At 29.8% G+C, this 21,847-nt stretch overlaps 2 protein-coding genes across 2 annotated transcripts; one reads left to right on the top strand and one right to left on the bottom strand.

Moving 5' to 3' along the window:
- Positions 1-9,957: 9,957 nt before the first annotated feature.
- Positions 9,958-10,813, top strand: Bm9182 (Uncharacterized protein; the record flags this gene model as incomplete). The annotated part of the gene is made up of 2 exons (XM_001898762.1): positions 9,958-10,079; positions 10,669-10,813. The coding sequence occupies 2 exons, from the start codon at positions 9,958-9,960 to the stop codon at positions 10,811-10,813; spliced, it is 267 nt and encodes an 88-aa protein (XP_001898797.1).
- Positions 10,814-12,448: 1,635 nt separating this feature from the next.
- Bma-gspd-1 (Uncharacterized protein) lies at positions 12,449-16,940 on the bottom strand (the record flags this gene model as incomplete). The annotated part of the gene is made up of 13 exons (XM_001898763.2): positions 12,449-12,539; positions 12,789-12,958; positions 13,107-13,315; positions 13,596-13,733; positions 13,804-13,885; positions 14,411-14,504; positions 14,605-14,730; positions 14,945-15,106; positions 15,471-15,561; positions 15,880-16,015; positions 16,250-16,396; positions 16,617-16,766; positions 16,914-16,940. 13 exons carry the CDS (start codon positions 16,938-16,940, stop codon positions 12,449-12,451), a joined length of 1,623 nt encoding a protein of 540 aa, XP_001898798.2.
- Positions 16,941-21,847: the final 4,907 nt, after the last annotated feature.

Below are 21,847 nucleotides of genomic sequence, written 5' to 3'. Positions count from 1 at the left end.
GTTCCTGCATGTATGCTTTATGTAAAAATATCACATCCAAAGACTACAGGAATTCAGGAATTGGCCAATACGAGGATACAGTGAGGTAAACAACTTGCCACTTGTGTCGCGGATTTTAACATCGCGAAGCATTGAATAAATGTTAACAATACTTAATATAGCAATCCATTGATGTCTTTTACAATTCATCGTAATGGTTTAATTGACTTTTGATCTTATATCAATTCATATACTATGAGCATCTATCATGTCTATTGCAACTCATAGTAGCCATTTATCATAATGTCTGCATAACTCATTGTATCATTGTGATATCCATTGTAAAACCTATTCTTAAAGTTACTATCATGTCAAGACAATTTATTCTTTGTACAAAATTGTCTAATTACAAACCACTCCCACATTTTAACACATATAATGTAAGATAATTGCTATATAAGGATTACCCTTATTAAAAGATTTAGTATATGTGTAATTTATCGCCAGGAACCGACGATTCCAATTTCAGTTGTTCTCTATCAGCGTATTATCCTATTCTGCTAATAAAGAAATTGGTTTATATTTCTGTTACCTCACGCATTTACATTTACATCCAACCAATCTCCCTGCGATCAAACACCTTTCCCAATATTAATAATTAAACAATTAAATCTTTCCACGAAAACTTGCCAAGAACTTGTTTCGGTATTCCAGGTATGTGAAATAAATGCCACAGAAATCATGGCAAAATAAATGCTAAATGAACGATAGAGTAAATGAAATTTTAGACTTTATTCATTTTATCAATATGAAGGACACGAATGATATACCACTCAAATGCGAATGATATGTTATTTAAAAAGCAAAAATCATTCTGGGCAAATTTATTTCTCATTTTTCCAACAAAACGTTTGGGAATTATTTGATCATACGTTGACATATAACCAAAGGATCACATCAATATTGCTTAATGAAAAATAAAGCTTATGTGCTATTTCTTTTACATCCAGATATGCAATATTGTGTCTTCAAGAATAACAGAACTTTTTTTTTACATTCACACAAACAAATTATATGTCTAAATTTTTCGATTAAACATAAACTCTTCATCAGCTATATTCCCCAGATTGTTTAAAAATCCTTGCTTTGTGTATAAGCGTTTTACCTTAAATAAAAGATAAAAAACGAAGTTCAAATGATGAAAATAAACGTGAGCATAAAAATATGAAATTAGCTAATGAAATAGGATGAACAATTTCGTTTAGCCGAAGAAATCGCCATATTCAATTTTAGCTAATATTTAAGGAAACAGAAAATGTAAAGGGCTACTGACTTGATGTTTTCTTTCACATCGACTGTTATACTAAAAAGCGGTAGCTTTAGTAATTTTCATTTTCTGCATTTTCTATTATCTGCTTTTCCATTCCTTTTACTCACTTTCCGATTCTCTTAAATTTAACGATTCTAAGTTAGAATATTTAAACTTTTAGTACTATTTCCGTTGTCACTGAAATATTATCAAATACTGAGCATAACTGTTGTACAAACCTTTTCTATTAAAAAATATTTTCGACGCTTTAAGATGGTAATGATTGAAATTCCTATAAAAAAACAAACTAACTATTTTAACAATCATTTGAACTGAAGTTTTTTTTTTTTTTTTTGTCAATTTAAACGAATAGAATGTCAAATATTTTCAAATTAGCTTTCTTTAGCAATTTGACTCAATGTAACGGTATGTGTTAATTGACCTTTCTTGGTATGTCCACAATACCTTGTCACTCTACATTCTCCCAGTTCTAAGCATTTCAAAAAAAAAATTGATCCAAAAATGAAATTTATTAGCTAAAAGTAATAATTTATGGATGAATAACAAGACTTGTATATAACATTGTGGATTACCTGTTTTGTAGATAATAGAAGATTACAAATTAATTGATTAAAATCAATATTGACAATTATATGTTTTTCCAATTAATCAATATTTATAAAATTAACTAACAACATGCTTTTGTTGCAATTTCGATATATTTTATGTTTAGTTCCTCGATCATCTTTTGTATGTCAATCAATATTCTCGAATTACTGCTTATAACTCTTCTTTTTTGTGAATTAGACTGAGTCATATTTTGGAAGCGAAATAAAAATCAAAGGAATTTTCCTAAAAGTTAGAAAAGAAGACAGTCATTTGAAAAATGTTTTAAAATCTTGCAAAAATCCAGGCTTTCTTTTCACGAACTCGGGCGTTTGTATAATATTAGAGAAAACGAATTCTTGATCACATACAATACTTGTATATAAAACCATAACAACAAATAATGCGATAATGATATGATAAGCAATCATTAACCATTTGTCTCATAAAATCCGAAATGCTACTTAATGCAAACTTTATTATGCTTTTTAGCAGCGTTTAATCTAAGTAACCTCAAATGAGGCATAAAAAGATCACCGAAAATGCAATTATTTTTCACGAAAATCCAATTTTCAGGAGTTCATTTGAACTAAAAAAAATTATTATAATACTTTCCTCAAGTAAATAAATGGTGAATAACAATCCATTACTATTAGAATTGCATTTGATAGAACATTCTGTAATTTCCTGAAAACTGGACATCAAAATTAGTTTTACACTTAACTAATCCTGTGTAGTTATATCAGATAAACTGGAGCAGTTTTTTTTTTTTTTTAATGAAAAATGATGAAAACATCGTTTTCTCTTTCCTCTCTATTCTTCTACTTGTCAAAGAAATTATTGGTTCCAAGGAGCCATAAATGCTTGTATGAAATGATTCACCACAAATATTTATCAGTTATTGTAAATGAATTCATCTATTTCCCACTTATCTTGAAGCTTACCTGTCTTATTGCGTTATTAAATTATATTTTTACTTCCTGCTATATTTGCTGTATTAAATAATATTATAAAAATGATATGAATGAGCAATTAATTAAATTTTAAAAATTTATCATTCTCAATTTTTTGTCAATGTTTTCCTAATTTTGAATTAACGCCTTCAGAATTCACTCTGATAAATTGGTGAAAGGTCAATATTTATTTGAAATAGCATACACATATTCCATTCCATCTAATCGTAAGCATATCGTTGTAAATCATCATGATATGATCATTTGAATTAGTCGTAAGTCGTAAAGCCTATCATAATTAACAAATCAATGAGTAATATTATTCATTTAATACGTATTTTATGATTAATCTGTATTCAGACTCAGTTTTATGAAGTAATAATCACACGTTTATAATTTCTACGCGGTCTTTTTGGTTTTGCTAATTTTTATTTTCGTATTTTAAATTATAAAGGAGACGAATATTCATTCATTGTGCAAACCATTTAATTTGAAATTCATGTAAATTAAAATTTCACTTTACTATATTTAAAATTTGTGCCTACAATTCAAATTTGAGATCAAAAATGTGACATCTGCAATTTTGAGTTGCTTCCTGAATTGTCGTTTTCGCCTACTCGTTCATTTGCTTAATTTACTTATTAGAAAAGTATAAAAACATTCCTAAAACTTTAACAAATACATCGCCTTTTTAATAAAATTTGACTTTTTTCTTAAAAATATGTTTGCTTAAAGTTGTAAATTGTCCTTAAACATTTCTCTCGCGATGCTTTTTTCACAAAAAAGTTTAAATCCACTAGTTATCGTTATTAAGTATTTTAAAAGATGTGAAAAAAAATTGTACTTTAAAATTTTAAAGTGTTACAATATAAAGAAAAAAAATCATAAGTTTTTTTCTTTTTTATAAAATTAGATCAGTGTTTGAAATAAACCCAAGTAAGAAAGCGAAAAAAAAAAATTAAAACGGCGCTAAAATATTATTTTTAACTTTGAAAATATTGAAATTAAAATAGCCCTACTAAATTCAATATTAGAATTGGAAGATCTGAAACTATTAATGTGAATATTCGCCGTTTATTTTCCACCAGATGCTAACTTCCAGTTTCCCGAAGCAATCAACTTCTTATTCTGATTATATTTTATTATTGATAATTCCACTTCATCCCTCAGTATCGAATGCGTTCCAGAAGTAACAATAACAAATCTTCTGAAATAATTCGTTTAAATATTGAATTCAATTAAATTTAAAAACGATTATAGATTGCCAATTTCGTAAGATCGCAATCTATACTGTATTATGTTTTTTATTTCTCATTAAAATCTGAAAGCAAACAACGATATTAGAGAATGATCGTGAAGAAAAAAAAAATGAAAGCAATGTTTTTTGGTGACATCACTTAAAAACGACTGTCATCATTGTTTTATTTTGTAATACTATAAACCTAATATCATATATTTATTAACAAAATGGTTAGTTTTCAAATTTATATTTAATAGAAGTAGGAAAGTGATGAAATAAAATTAATAAATGAAACAATGAGTAGAATTATAATTGAATAGGCAAATAAATACCACTGATAACGATATTCGAGAAAATATTGGTATATTTTGAGAATAATGAAATTTTCTTTTTCTTCAAATATTGTATTAAAATTTGTTTCATTTATCATTAGATGGTAGCTGATCCCTCGAATCAAGTGTTTCATATGCCATGAAAAGAATTTATCAAAAGAATTAAATGATAAGTGATTTAAATGAAGAATTAAATGATTGCTTTTATAGTGGCGCATTAATATGTATGCAAAATATCAGCGCATCTGCTGTCGTTGTCATCCTGAATAGCATCTCTTTTTTTTGCTCAATGCTAATAATGCTTCGCAAAGCAATTTCTCACTAGATAGCAGAGAAAATTTCACCATTTTGCAATTTCCGGTTTTCATAGTGAAATTTTTTGTAATGGCAGGTAAAAGTGCAATATTCGTTTTTTTTTTTTTTTTTTGGTTTGGTTGTATATTTGCAATGTTTCAGTTTATGATGGTTTAAATTGTGTGACCGGAAGTTATATTTTTTGTCTTAGCATCATTTCATTTACTTCTGATCTTTCTTCGAGAATTGCGCTGGAAATATTTATCAGGAAATTCTTCTTTATTAACAGATGGATAATTCAAAGATATCTATCAGTTTTTTTTCTCTCCTTGAAATATTTCACTACAAATATGCATTGATCAAGAAAACAATTTTTCCAATCAAAACTAAAAAAGCAAAACCATTTTTTTTTTTAAATTTTATATGATTGATCATTCCTTGAAGTATTTTTTCTGTTCTATTCGTTTATATTTAGTTGTCCAAAAAATTTAATAATTCTTAAGTTACAGTTGATGATGTTCATTTATAAATAGTTCATTTTGTATCATTTGTACGACTAATGTTTATGGTTATACACATACCTTGAATGTATTAACAAAAATTATTCAAATTGGGAAGTAAAAAACTTAATTTTTATATTAATGCATCAGCCTGTTATAAAAACTTCATCAATCTGATTTATTTAAACTGTATGAGATTTTTAAATCATAAAAAAGGCGAAAATTTAAGTGCATTTCATGTCCATTTTCGTATTCTGTTCAAAAAAAAAACGAAAAAATTTTCAATCATTTTATTCATTCATTAAAATGTATCACCAATGTATGCCGCATAATTCATAAATAAATAGTCAATTTTTTGATTCAAATTTTTTTTGCAAAAAAAGAACTTTGAAGTTTTATACGACGAACTTTTCCACTGACACGGAATTATGAAATTAATTTAGAAAATTTCATTATTACATTCTTCACTGATTTGCAATATATTTTGCTTTTTTTTTTTTTTTTAACTTAGAAAAAGCTTTTTTTTTAAAAAAGGAAAAAATTCATTTGCAACTATTCAAGAGTTATTTTTGAGCCTAAATTTCAAAAATATGCCAAAATGTCCATGTTCTAAAAAACCAGTTTATTTCGATAATTTGTTGAATTATAAATTCAATCTTTTAAATGATTATTGAAATAAAATGTATCAAATAGTGCCGATAAATGAAATATGTACGTAACATTTGCACCTAAATACACTAAAATTGTATCATTTATATCTGAATAAAATTCTGCTAATATTTGACAGAGTAAAATAATACTTTTACTATTTGAAGGATTTTATGAAATGGTACCGATTTTACTTTTGTTATTAACGCCAATTAAATTATGTTTTTAAGCAGATCAATGAAAATAGATTGAAATGTTTGAGATATATGAACGAAAAATGTAACAAACAGTGACACTAACAAATCATTCTGTAGCAAGTTACTTTCATTTTTCAAAATTTCAAAAGTAATTTTTCTTTTAAAAGAAGAGATAATATGTAATAATATGAAATGACAATTATGATATGAAGCAATTAACAAATTATTCTTCCATAAAATTTGCTGCAATTATGTTGAAAAATGAACTTTTGTGACCTAAACTATTACCAATGTAAATAACATTCTGTATAGTCAATCACTTTTAATAAAATTTATTACAGTATGATAGAAAATCTTGCTGATCATAGAGTACTGTTTAGCCTAAAGAGGATTTTGATCATTGTGATACCGAATCATATAAATTTCATAGTCACATGAAATAAAAATTTGGCATAGTTCCGTATCCGGTAATAAATTAATGATAATTTTGAGGATAGCTTTTAATATTTTCCGAATTACTGATATTTTGATAAAAGATTTGAATTCAATTATGATTCGCCAAAAATCTTTGGAACTGTCCTAATTGTCTTGATTAGAAGATCACTAATCAATGCTTGTTGCTTTGAAACTGCACCTTTAATTCCATAAAAAATAGAAAATAAATTAAACTAATCAATCGTAGCAGTTCATTTTAATTCTACTAAATTGATTTCTCAGCAGTTAATTTTTTAATTCTACTAAAAATTGATTTCTCAGCAAGAAAGAAAAACAGTCTTCCTTCAACGAAATTTACTTACTCGTTTCCTGGAATGTGCTTTGAAATATTTTAGAATCTGGAAATCAAAATTTATAAGATGGCAATCAGAATTTATTTAAGAAAAATGAAAATAACAAAATTAAGCATACGCTTGTGTGAGATGGTAATAAGTAATGAATTAGAGTAATAAATTTAAACTATTAAAATTGATACTGAAGAAATTTTTTCATCTTTTGGTACTACGAAAAAGAAAGCTGATTGATTCAAATTCACATTAAATAGAAGTTCAAAATTATATTAATAGTGGAAAAGCAAAATTGCTTCACAAACATTTTCATTTGATCATTAAAATCGTATTACGTAAATGAATACCAAAAAATTTTTAATCTGAAGCTATTAAAACACTTATAACTTCATTTTATCTTCCATTTAAAAATATGCAGTGTAAATTTTCAGTGTGGGAGATTTAATCCCTAATTGAACTAAGCAATCTTAATTATTACTTCAGTTTCTTTCTAAACTTTTTTTCTATACCATTTTTTTTCAGCATCACAAAATTTATATTGTCCCATTTTGCAGTCTTCATTTAGAATCAAGCAGTATAAAATTTGCCAACCTTTTTAAACATTCACCAGCACCTGAAATCTTTTCATCCATATTAATTTTACATGTTAGGAAATTTTGAAATGGAAGTTTAATACAAAATCCAACTTCTTTAAAAAATAATAATTAAGATAATAGTTGGCTTAAAATTAAATAATTTTATAAATATTAAACAAGTGACCCTTAATCTTTCAGGAAAGCAAAAAAAAAGGAAAAAAAAAGTTCATAAACAAATTAAATGTGATAGAAATAGTTGAAGAATGTAGTAGTGATGCATTATTTTTCCACTCAGGAATATGGATAATGGTGATTATTTTAATGATAAAAGAAAAAGAACTGCAATTACTCCTGCTAAGAGGCTAAATGAAACTTCAACAAAATTTGGTTGGTAGAATGGGTGCAACTGATTATGATGAATAATGTTGATGCGGATAAAATGACCTACCTATAAGTTTTTTCTGATTAATGTTTGAGTGATAAATGCGCGATGGAATATAATACAAAGATGTCTGAAAATAAATTATCATTTCCATTCCAGAAAATAGAAAACGACAATACCGGAAGAGCACTTTTCATTGTGTGAGTCGTAAACGAGGAAATTGAAATTAAAAAAAAAAAAAAAAAAGCAATATCATCATTATTAAGCATTAGATGAATTTTTATTAGCTTTTCATATGCATAAATACAGTTGTTGTATTAAAGTAGGATAAAAAACCAGTTAAAATGAAAATGGCTAAGTGGAAAAATTTCGTGAAGCCATTTTTTCCATAAAGTGCTAATCTAAGTTCAACTTCATTATTTAATCAAAGTTCTGCTGTATCATTCTATTATCTATTATCATTTCTTAGAATCCTAACTTTAAATTTTGTTGCATCAGGCATTTTAGCAGAATTTTTGAGCAGAATATTAATTACTTGTAAATTTCACTTTCCCTTATTTGTAATAAGCAAGAGAAGATGAAATTTTGCAGTGAATTTTCAAAGATATGAAATGATTTCATGCAGCTTTGCTCATAGTATTAAGTTAACATCTTCCTTCCATAGTTGTCATTTAACTTGAGATGTATTTTGATATAATTGTATGTTTTTCCGTACTGCAAAAGGCAAATCGATTAATCTTTTATAAATGTAAAGACACTAACATATAATAACAAATTTATTCTTTATTGCACATATTTGTCAATAGTATTTTTTTAACAAATTTCAATTAAACTGAAGAATAAGATCAAGATTGCAAAAAAAGATCAAAATTGTAAAAAAAGTATGATTGGTTTAAAATTGACACAAAAATTTGCAGAATTATGGAATGCAAATTTATGTTTATAACATAATATTCTGCAAACTACCACAATGCACTGTATTATTTCCTAGCAAAAATTATCAAACTTATTAAGTATTACAAAATCGTAGCTTAAATGGTACGCCAGAAAAAATGGCCTACTCTACAATAAACATATGAAGTAAAAAAGAAAGATTAAGAAGATTTTTAGGTTGGAAAAACCATGTAATAGTAAACAGAGAAGTCAAAAATTTAAGACCGAAATGCAATTTGAAACAATTGAAATATAATTCCGTTGTTTGTTGCATGCTATTCATCATGTGACTCAGAATGCATACCTGTTAAAATTAACATGAGAGTTTTTATCACTACCAAAAAGTTTTTATCATTGATTGCATTAGGTAATTATGAATTTCGAACATTATCATTAGTACTATCTAAAATTCGATATCCATCGCTTCATTAATTAATTCCTACTTCTGAATTGCAAAGAATATTGCTGTGAAGAGACAACAGAATTATGCATGCTGTTTCGATAACTTTATTAGCGATGTCGACTGTTACCGCTTATTGATGATGTAATTTGATATGCTAAGCTAGCTCATTTCACATTTCAGCATGCTCTGCTATGAGCTGTCACATGATTCTTGTCTTTTTTTTAAATTCAAAATGATAGTACTATTGACAAAAAGCTTTACAACCATTTACAACCATTTTACAACCAGATTAGTTCTTTCGGAATAACTTGCTTTATTGCATTGTTAAAAAGGGAATTAATATAAATATCCTTTTAAGGTTTTCTTTTTTAGACAGTTACACTCTAATTTCTATGTTGCTTTTGCATATTATATCTGTGTCTATCAGATAAAATAAACAGTAATTTATAAATTTTCTGCTAATTATTCTAATTCTAAGCAATTATTATTACATCATTTGTTAACTTATAACCAATTCATTCATTGAATGATTCAAATTTTAGTAATTGATATCGACCATTTCAACAGACATATTATGACAAACATACTCTAACAATGTTTTAATATAAAGAAATTTGGAAACAGAAATACGGAAAAAAAGTCTTTTTTTTTTTTTTCTGGGATCCAAATCTTAATGGGTTTAAGGACAGGAATTCACTAAGTATGGAAAACAGAAACTCTACACCGCATGACCCTTCAGTAACAGGAATGATCGTGCAAGATATTCCATGTTATACATGCTTGTAGGGAAAAGTTAAAAGAATTTTAATCCAGAATCAGGAATTATGAGACGTATTACATTACTACCAGCTATCATTTACATCGTTACGGCGCAAATGACATTCACCGACAACTGGGACAAGCGATCATTGTCAAATTTATTTCGAGGATGGCAACAAGATGATCTGTATGTTTTTTTTTTTTTTTTTCATTTTTCTGAAATTAAACGAAAAAATGTTTAACGTTTAGAAAGACTTGCATTACTTTAGAAGCTTTTGTTCAGGAATTATATAACGAATACTTCTGGAAAGAGGAGCATGCTGATTAATAAATCAGATAAAAATAAAATATGTCGCGAAGTATTTCTGTACAATTTTATTTTAAAATTCTCAACTTGCTTATTTAGTTCTTCATTTCTAAAAATTCATTTATATTAAAATTCAGTTTTAGTCAAATAATGTTTAATTTTTAATAATAGACTTCAAGAAAGAATAATTAATTAATCCTATCCCTTACTGATAATTTCGGTTTACAATAACTAAAAATAGACAAGAACTAAATTTACTAGAATGACAAATTTTACGTTACTAGGTAAGTCGAGGGTAGATCAATCTCATTGGAGTATTTACCAACGGCTTGAATATGTTTTGTGGTTCTGATTTTGATCAAACAAGACCATTATATTCCTACCTGTTCCAATATTTTAAGTAGTAATCAAAAATGGATTTAAAGTGCTCAGATTTTGAGAGATCGAAAAAAAAAATCAATAATTTTAGGATGGTTAACAGAGCATGCAGTTGGGATACTATCGCCGAAATTACCAGAGAACTGAAGCAAATCTATAAAAAACAAAACGAATTAATAAATTTGATTGACAGATGTAGCATTATAGAGCGTCCTGTATTTGTTAAAGAAGGGTAGATGGAAATTTCGATTTTTCCATGTCAAATTTCATCCAAAGCATTTTTCCTTACAACTGTCACACGCATTCGTCTAGTAGTCCATTGTTAATTACGTAATTTTCAATATCAACTGGTATGTATCTGTATCTTTTCAATTCGGAAATAACTTTTTTTCAAGTGAGAATGAATAATAGCACAAAATGAAACGTTTAGTCATTTGTCGGTCTTAGTTAGTTTGTCGGACAGGAAGAGTTTAGCAGTCGAGGAACTCAATGAGTTTTTGTGGATGATGGATGAGAGAGTGTGCATGCAGTCACTGACAAATAATCAGACAATCTTTTCAAATAATCAAACGATTCTAATGACTGTGGTATCAAAGAGTTTCTTCGGTTTGAACAAGCCGTGCTAGGCTAAATCTGATGCTTCACAAACGAATGGTGCACTTATACCCGTCTTCTGCAAATAACTGTTCGAACAGTCTAGGCAGTTTGTCAGGATAAACTTTAAACTGAAGAGGCTTATAAACGTAAACGAATTGTCCCACTATGTCTGCGTAACAGCAAAACTGCATTGTCAACTGGCACACAAAGCAGCTTTATAACAAATCAAATTAATAACCCAAAATAAGTTTTAATAGTGAGTCATTATGTGATCGTCTCGTACAATCTAAAAAATATTAGAAATCTAAAATTTTAAATTAGTATTATAAATCAATCAAACATGATATGAGGAAACCTCCCACAACTATTTCATCAAGCCTTAGTCGCAGGAAAAACAAATGTTATGCTGAATTCCGAATAATGAAAAGTTACATTTTATTTAGCACAATACAAAATCAGCACCAGAATGATAACTTAATTCCTAAGTATCCAAAAATTTTAACATTGCAGATTATTGCAATAAGAAAATAGAAAGGCGATATTAAATAGCCTGAATTAAGGAAGGAAAAAAATTACTATGACTGTATGAGCCGGCCAACGTTGCGAAAAGAAAAAAAGTGTAGAACCAAACGTCTGCTTCAGTTAGCATGAAAAGACAACGCTGTAAGCATATAAACCGTCATTTTAAACAATACTTCACATAGCACCAAAAGTCCATTTCAACTGAACAAGCAATGAAAGAATGGCGCTATCAACAATGAATTTCTTAAAACAATGCTTCTCTTTCTAAATGCGTATGAAATTTACTCTCTCATTGATCATTCCGATTATATTGGTCATCTAGTAAAAAGTGAAATATTATACGAAAAAGCAGGCAAACAGTGATTTTTACAGAAGACTCAAAATGCACTTCTACCAAGCAGTGGCTAATTAGAGAAATGGTGGCCAGATGGAAACATTAGAACTGAACAAGTCCTTAAGCCTACCTAACTTCTTACAAATACACAAAAATATCACATAAAAAAGAAATAAGTCTCCGGAACAAACTGGATGTTTTCACTGAGAAATTAAAAACACGGTTACTGAAGTTAAAAAAATATCCTGCATAATGATTACAGTATCCAAAATCAGTTTACTTTTTTCACAAATAAGGCTCAAACAGAACTCGTAAAGTGATATGCAGCAAAAATCAATCCAAACACAATGTAGCCTTAAGAAAAAATCCACATACTATCTGCACTGTTTCTAATAACATTGTACATATAATTACTTCCTCAACGTTCAGTGTTTGGAATCCATTTGTAAGTACCCGAAAATACGAAGCCATGTTTTATCATCATTTCATCTGCCTCTGCTGGTCCACGACTAAAATTGAAACAGTTCACACAAAACTGCAAAACAGACTCATTTAATAGAAATAAGGATTTCCTCCTTTTCAGTATTGCCTTCAAAATGTAAACCAAGATCAAGCAATGCAAGAGTGTCATCGAAGGAGAATATCGTAAGCAGCGACTATCTCACTATATGAAACATGAAGGAAAAAATCGTGAATTAAAACATGCACCAATAAATTGGAAAAGCAAATGTGAAAATAACAAATTCGAAAAAATTCACCTCCCAAAAACATATTTGGCTGGTTTCGACTTTTCTTTTTCAATCTGCTTTAACAACGGCGTAAATATTCTCCACGACTGTTCCAATTCATCAGTTCGAACAAAATCTATTTGAGAACCCATGATTACCTCCAAAAAAAGACGTTCATAAGCATCAGGAAGGCGAACATCCTGAAAAAAAAGAGTGGAAAACCAATATTCCAAAAGTGTTCATCCAAATCATTTCGCCTCCTTTTAATACATCTTCTCTTAATATAAGGGCAAAGATCAAAAATAACAAAATAAGACAAAAAACGAATCAAAAAATGAAAGTAATTACTTTATATCTATATCCGTAAGTAAGATCAAGTTCAGTTTCCTCCACTGAGAAGCCCATTCCAGGCTTCTTTGACATTAATTTGATGTAAACTGCCTCATTTGGTTGTACTCTTATAACTAATTCTGTTCTTTTAAGTTGTCCTTCTGGGTAAATATCCCCCGAAACTTCTTTGAATTGTATTCGCACTTCTGCTTTACTTTCATTGAGCGCTAAAAAATAATTCAGACTTAAAGAAATATAATCCAATACCACAAATTACACAACTTTCCATTTTTTGATTTCGATTCTTTCTTCTAAGTTCCTTTATCCATAGAAACTTTCAATATTTCGAAACATATATCACAGCAAATTGATATACAACGTGAAAATCAGCACCCCGAGTTACTCTTTAATATTCAGAAGTCGATAACACTGACATGAACGTAGCTATCATAAACAGTAAATTCATCACTTTCTTAAATCTTATCAATGACCGAAAAGAACTTTAACCTTTTCCACACCTCAGAATGAAAGGAACACCATCCCAACGTTCATTATTTACTTTTAAGACTGCCAATGCATACGTTGGTGTCACTGAATCCTGAGGGACATCTTTATCATCGAGATATCCATAACATGCTTCCCCACCTGCAAACCCAAAATACTTATTTTATGCTCACATCGAAACCGGTGCTTTTAAAATAAATGAAGTAGTTACTTATTGCTTTTGGGTCACTAACGTACTGTCCAAGAACCACATCCTCCATTCTCACAGCCTTGATACACTTCATGACTTTGACCTGAAATAACATCAAAGTTTGAGAAACTAAACAATATTTCCAGATAAACAATAAAAAATATCACAAAAATAAATCTGCAAAACAACACAGAAAACTTTTAAAAAATCTTCAGTATTATTTGTAGAGAAGGATGATGTTTTTACAACCATATTTTGTTCAGTTCATCCAAAAGATATCACATAGTCCGGAATGAACTCTGCTACAGATTGTTGTATTACTTCGCTTTCAATACATACAACAGAAATCCATCAGATCTCAGTAATACTGTTTCTGTACTGTCATTCAGAATAAATCTCCACAAGGCCTAACGAACAGAAGATAACACGACGTTTGCTCAGGAGTCTACAAAAAAAATGAAAGTCTAAACAGCGTAATTGCCCGATTTGGCGTATCTCACAGAGTCTACTTTTAGAAGATTGAATTGAATTACACCAGCAATTCCAATTTAATTTCCCATTATCATAGATAACTGTTTAAAATGTTCTAGACAAAGCACAGTGATACGACAGTATGCAAAAACATTACTTTTTCATCCCGAATATCCTCGGCATCCAGACTGGCAGGTTTCTCCATAGCAACCAGTGTCAGGATTTGCATTAGATGATTTTGCATTACATCACTGAAATAGCAAGCAAGCAATTTCAAAATCTTCATATTTTTGAAGGGACAACAAATCTAAGAGAATATATATGTTGTGATACGTATATTTGATGACTTACCGTATGATACCACTCGTATCAAAATATCCTGCACGGCCTTGTGTTCCAAAATTTTCTTTAAATGAGATCACAACAGCTGCTATATTGTCACGATTCCATGAAGGATTAAAGATCCTATTCCCAAATCTAAAGTTCAGTAGTGCTAATAGTGACACAGCAAATCGAATGCAAATGGTATATAGGATTTTAAATAAATATACGTGGCCGAGTTCGATATTACTGATTTTTCAAGACACGGTAACAACGTGTTTTCCACATCAAACAGAAGCTTCTCTTCCCAAACTTCTTGTTATGTCATGTTGAAAAAAAAAGCAAATAATAGGAAAAGCCTAATATTAACCTAAGAATCATAAGGTTTTGAACCATTTCTTTGCCCAGATAATGATCAATACGGTAGATTTGGTCTTCCCGAAACAATCGCTCGAGATGTGAAGACAACTTCGCGGAAGATTCTGAATCGAAGCCAAAAGGTTTTTCAATAATGATACGTGTCCAAGAACCACTGAAAAAGTCATTAAGAATTTCTGAATTAAAATAGGGAATCATACAAAGAATATGTCAAATGAAAAAGTATGCTATTTAGCTTTGGATACTAAGGCGTCACTAAAATTCAACTTCCCACCAAAAGAAAGCTGAGTTTTACGTATCACTTGGAATCAGAAAGTTGCTAGATTAAACTAAGAAACAAACTGCATATTATTCCTGTCTCCTACCATTCTGAAAGGAGAAAGAGTCAAAAGTTATTTCTTAAGAAGAACAAACAACGTTATTGTCAATCAAGGCAAAATAAAAGTGGAAAACTACGACCATAAAATCAGGTCGAACCTGCTTCTGAAGAACGAATCAAAAAGTACAGAGCAACTTACCCGTCGTCCACACAGTTCTCACTTATCTGAAGTGTGACATCTTCAAAAACTTCAGGAGGCAAAGCAAGATAATATAATCTATTCACTGGTGCTGCAATTTGCATTTCATGAGAAAACCAAATTACAAATGGATTGGATCCAAAGAATTAAAAGGAATAAATACTGCACTTTCCACTAGCTAACTTTAAAATATAATAAGTGTAACATATAAATTATTTAGATTAGTGACTAACTGGATCAATGAATAATTGGATTTACGTAGTGAGACGACAGGTAAGCAAGAAATTACTAAATTATGTACCAAACGGCAAAATAAGGGATTTCGTTCATAAAATATGTATGAAAAGAAAGTTGACAGGAAAGCAAAAATGAAAAAAAAAAAAAAAAAAAAAGAAAAATAAGAACTAACTTCCATCACAAGACTGCTGGATTCCTTTAATAAAATGTTGTAATTCAATAAAACCACAAGACTCATCATACTTACCACGAATGTATGAACAACGCGACATAAATTTATCAAATCTTGCCTCTTCACCAGGATGAAGCTAAAAAAAAATTCCGTTGGATGGTTAAACAAATCAAAATGAATGTCAAGAATTAAGATATGTTTTAAATACACAGTAAGCATTACAACTATACCAGATATCATGGAAGAAAATCATGCAAAATTTGTAACAGTCACATAATCACTGATCAGTAGAAAATTAATGAAAAAAAAACAATGTAAACACAGGAGTAACAGAAACATCTAGGACCAAATAAAATTCTCAAAAAGTAACCTTGCATCTTTCAATAAATTTTTCCTTCAGCGAAGCCATCGTTAAATTAGATCGTGCATAACCGACGATAGAAATATTATTTGGCAATAAGGAGTCACGATAAAGCCACCAAAGCGTCGGATATATTTTCTTTCTAGCCAAATCACCCTAGAAACAAACATATGAAAAATGAGTGAGCATAATAAAGACTTACCTTAGTGAATTTTTCTAACAACTAGCTTGAAATAAACAATGAAATTTCAAAGTATAGAATAAGTCAGCCCAACACCTCAAACTATACATCAAATAATTTTCTACATTGCAACCAACAACTTCTTTTTCATATCTAAATACGATGATTTGATCATTTTAAACATAAACAAATTACCGAAGCACCAAAAACAACGAAAACGTATGGGTCTGTATTGATACTTCCCATAGATTCTTTCAGGTAATTAACGAGCTCCATGCTTAAAGGAGCAGATAGAGAATCAGTTCGATCCGGCGTCGGCGAATTTTCATGCGACATTTTGTGTCTCTGTAAAACGAGTTTTTACTGTAAAGACTTGAAAATGACTGACAGATATAAATGGTACGAACCGAGCATACATGGTCGAATTATAAACAAGCATATGTAGATATAGATAATGAAATATATATGAAATAAACGTAGAACTTTTTTTACCATGCTATGATCAAGGTATGCAAGCATCGTTTCCACTATAATATACCGGAAAACGGAAGTATTCGAAGCTGAGAGGATAGTATCAGTTCATTTCTCATTATGGTTGTCACAAATTTTGTTTTCCATCAAACGTTAAACTCAAATTTCTTTTATTACTGAGACAGAATATTATTCAAGTAAAACAATGTGAACGACGTTATGCCACAAGTCCCAGCTAATATATTACAATCAGATAAATGCGCTAAATCCGTACGTAAAATGTTCTGAGATTCTGCTCAAGAACTACAACAGTGTGAGATTTTTATAAATTTTAACCAAACAAATCGGAACTACTACGGTAATCTTATTTACTAGATCTATGGGAAATTCTAAGCAATGTTTCATTGCAGAACTCTCCGTTAGAATCATATAACAAGATATTAACCCTATTATGACAATTTAACAAACAAAAATAACATCACGTAAATAATAGAAAAGCTTTTGAAAATCGAAAGAACTGATAATGAATAAATCGAAACGCTGAAAATGGTGTACTGAAACAAACCAGTTTATTTTGTCAAATGGTGTTTTTCATCACCTTTCGCATGGTGCAACCTAAACACAATTAAAATATGTTCCCAAAATTTTGTAAAATTATAAAGGTTTTACTGTATTCCACAGGCAGTGAGTACGTATGCTGACAATTGTGACCATCCTATCGCTTTGCTATTATCGAAATCAGATGACGTGAAATGAATAACAAAAGAGAAAAATGTTTTCGTCTCTCGAAATAACTATTGGCTAAATAATTTCATTTGATAAGTGCCATGATAAAAAGTCATAAAACAAAGAACAAAGAAAAAAAAAAAACAAAACAGGAAAAAAAAAATAAAAAGACAACGGAACGATAACAATTTAAGCACAGTGAATCAAATGAGTGGTTAATTTATTACAATGTTCAAATGACCATTTTAAAGCTATCAACGAAATTTGCTACTTTTTAGTTGTCTTCCTTTTCTTGACTTCCTATGCTTTAGTTAATTCTACAATAAGAGCAAGCGACAAAATTACTGAAAACCAACACAAGTCAGTACCAGTGTAAAATTTTGCCGGACAATTTACCCACTTCTTTGTTTCATATATTTCGATGAAATGATGTTGTAACAAGATATTTAATATTAGAAAACTTTCGAATAATCTTGGAGAAAGATGCATAAACATTCTGGTATCAAGAATCACTATCGGCGACTGCAGAAATTAGAAGTTAGCATCTCCACCGTGCTGACACAACCAATTAACTGTCATGATTGAAAGAAAATAGCATCATTTCATCGAAATTTTCGAAAATACAAGTTTTGTGAGTCGATCAAGGTCAAAATTCCATTGGGCTCATATGGAATAAAAAGCAGACTATCATACAAATGTGGAATATTTGCAGGCACACCTGTAGTATGAGATGAAGAAATTAACACAAAACAAGGACAAGTGAGTTAACATTTTTTTTGAACCAAAAGATGGAATTTTTTACAGCAATGCTTCCATTTCCCGAACATTTCAGTCGATTAGAATAATCTGTGTAAACCTAAATCATTAAAAGGCTTAATAAAAACTTTTAGTTGGATATTTTTTGAAGTCAAATCTCCACCGAAATTACTTTTTCTAGTTAAAACATATCAGTTATACTTCTATTATTTAAATTTGCATCTTGCTTATCGAAGTCATTTTAACCTTTTTTCAGGGAATTAATATGGCAAATAAAGAAAAGATGGAGCAGAACTCACGGAATGCGGAATGTAATGTTCCGTAATCCATCCAAAAAACTAAAAAAATAATCCACAATAACTACATTCTGCTTGAAAAATGTGTTTTGCTCCGCTATTTTCATCTTACATGTCGTAGTTCGATGATCAGATATGTGGCAGATGAAAAAAATCAAATAAGCTTCCCCCTACTTTTGGCACGAAGTCTAGTGATTAAAAAAAGCACTGCCACAAAATGCTATTGCGATTCATTATTTTAGCATATGATAAGAAATGTACACCATCTCTCGAAAGAATAAAGTAATGACAACAATGGCAGTATATTTCTCTAAAATTCAAAACCTTCTAAGTCAACGAAATAAATTCTTCAACAATTATCATTACCAGTCTAATATAACAAATACTTAATGGAAGCATTTGATCATTTAAGAGAAAGGCGAAAGACTAAAGTGTACTGATAACAATGATAGTACAAACATCATCTTACCACTTTGCAACTGACTTCCACTTTATTTCAAAATTAATGAAGCATAATAGACAAAGTTTGCATTCGTTTATAAGTTACACTGTCTGATACACCAGTTTTGATTATTTTATCGTAAATGAATTGCAGGAAACGCTTTAACGGAAGCTATGTTAGCACTTATTGTATACTTCTCAACACTTATCAAGGAGGTGCTGTTTCTATCACTGTTTACGACAAAAATATGACTTGTAGCGATAAAAACAGACACTGATCCATTGTTGCGATGCGCTTCGCCATGAATTTCAAAGTGAAGTGAGAAACACAGTCCTCTCTTTGACAGCGTTTTTTCTTTTTTTTTTTTAAAGTTTATGATGCCCCGTCAAATGGATGCCATTTAACGCACATTTAATGTCTTCACTGATGAAGCATGCATAACAGCACGTATTAATTAAGCTGAAACCTGTGTATCTTTTCTCCTGATTCGACATCATCCATTTATCGTTATTTGTGTTATACAAACTTTAGCGAAATTCTGATTTCAATATTTAAAATCCAAACTAAAAACGAAAGCTGATTAATAGTGCAACAATACGAAAAGAAAGACTTATTTTGCAGATGAATTATAGTAGAATATCAAAACACGCGGAAACAACAGATAGAATGCTTAAAACCGTTTCAGAAATTTTGGTCATCTAAGAAAGCACTGAAGCGTAAGTTTCCTTTCGAAATGACTCATTTCTACAAGGGAGCAGTACATGCTCAATAACTCTGTCGAAAAATCTCATGTGTTTACTGTTTCTTTTTTCACATAATTGATTTAAATAAAGAGAAAAGTTAGCATCTATGAAAGTGGAAAGAAATCAAATATCAAAAATGGTCAAACAGTGATGTGAAAAGTCAAGAAAAAGTCATTTATAAATCAGTACTTTAAAAAAATGGGTATAATTTCAAGGGAAAGAAAAAATCGCCAAGAAAATGAAAAACGGGTGAAGCTTCTTATGCATTACTGACAATAAAACTAATTTTTCCTAATTAATCCACTTCCGAGGTCTAAAGTGTGATGAGTAGAAAGGCTAGTTCGAAGCAGCTTTCCAGTCAGTTACGAAATAAATGAAACTAAGACACTGATAATGAATGCACATCTAGTGTAACTTTGATAGGTCATTCTGACGCACTGATGTATGGAACTTCCGAAAACTTCGAGAAAAATCCCACGATCCTCTCTGTCCTCGATAAATTTTACTGTTCTTGGAATACAGCAGATGAGTGAAATAAAAGCAAACACTCTGAAATCCACTAAAGCATCAAACCATAAGCTTTTTTTGTCATGGCAACCAATATTTCAACATCTTTAAAACATCAATCATTTCATCTCAACTCTTGCTAAAACTGTAACATCATGTCTCTTATCCTACTTGGGTAACTCAGAAGGAAGGATTCTAATAAATGAGAACTACGACAATGTATTAAAAAAATTGTTATTCGTTTCCTCTCCATTTCCTTTCCCACCGTTACTGAGGAAGAATGGAACACTTAGATATTACATCCCTAACCTATCAATCTCGTCCAATGTGTAACGCTACCTTTTTCTCTATTGAATAACTTAAGAAAAATTAAGTTAGGTTATTAAAGTAAAAAGTTTTATGGCAGAGAATAGATTCAAGCCAATAAAAAGAAACATAGAAGGTATATATCGAAAGTACACAACAAAATTGCACCCAAACCGGTTTTCTATTTACAAGTATCACGCAACATGATAAATAGCACCTATGGTAAATATTAGTAATCATTACTTTAAGAGAGACTGGCATTTCGTATGGCAAACATTACATAGGCACGGGGAAAGCAAATATGATATGATATAATTTGTTTTGAGTTGCTCCCATGGCCACTCTTTTAAAAACAACAGTAAACTGAACAAAAAAAAAAAGTTAAACTTTATTTTAAAGTATTGGAATTGTAAAACAGAGCATGAAATGTGACATTCATGAAATAATAAACGACAAACAAAACACACAAGATAAACACTATCTTAAGCAGTGTTTATCATTGTAATTCTCCGGATAAGAACAAATATGCAATCTGATATAATGAAGAAAAAGGAAGATAGTGCTAATACGGTAATGAATCCGGTAAACAAATACCTAAATTTCTATTCCTCCCTCCTGCATCCCTTCCCCTCCCATGAAAAGGATTTTAATCAAAAATTATCCTGCTTATGAAGAAAAATTTTCTTCTAGAAAAAAGTGGGAGTAATAGCTTACCCATTCAGTAAGAGAACAAATTACTGGAAGGCGAACGAAGTCATTTTCTAAATTTATTCTAAGATAGAGAAACCCAATCTTAGAACATTATTCACATAATAAATGAGGTGACCCTTCAACCAAATAAAACACATAATTGGGAAAACTAACGTGATATTCAAACAATTTAAGATAGGTTTTAAAATTGTCCAGAATAATTCTAAATCCATTATGAAAAGTTTTAAATCTAAGTAAAGTAAGAGCAAAATTTTTGAACTTCGCCAAGAATATTTCAATAAAAAGGTGATAATAAAAAAACGAATTTTAAGTTCCTGTGGATTTGATATAGAAAAGACCAGTTTTTGACTTTTATGGACATCAAAAAACTTATTAGTATGCAAAACCGTAGTGCTCCCCGCATGTCACGATAACCGCAGTAATATGCTATATATTTATTCATATGATAGTTCATATCTCGCTCAGTTA

This window comes from Brugia malayi, assembly GCF_000002995.4.
Source record: "Brugia malayi strain FR3 genome assembly, contig: Bm_v4_ChrX_scaffold_001, whole genome shotgun sequence".
Taxonomy (NCBI): Eukaryota; Metazoa; Nematoda; class Chromadorea; order Rhabditida; family Onchocercidae; genus Brugia; species Brugia malayi.
Note: the sequence above shows the minus strand (reverse complement) of the source record. Positions and strands in the feature narration are given on the sequence as shown.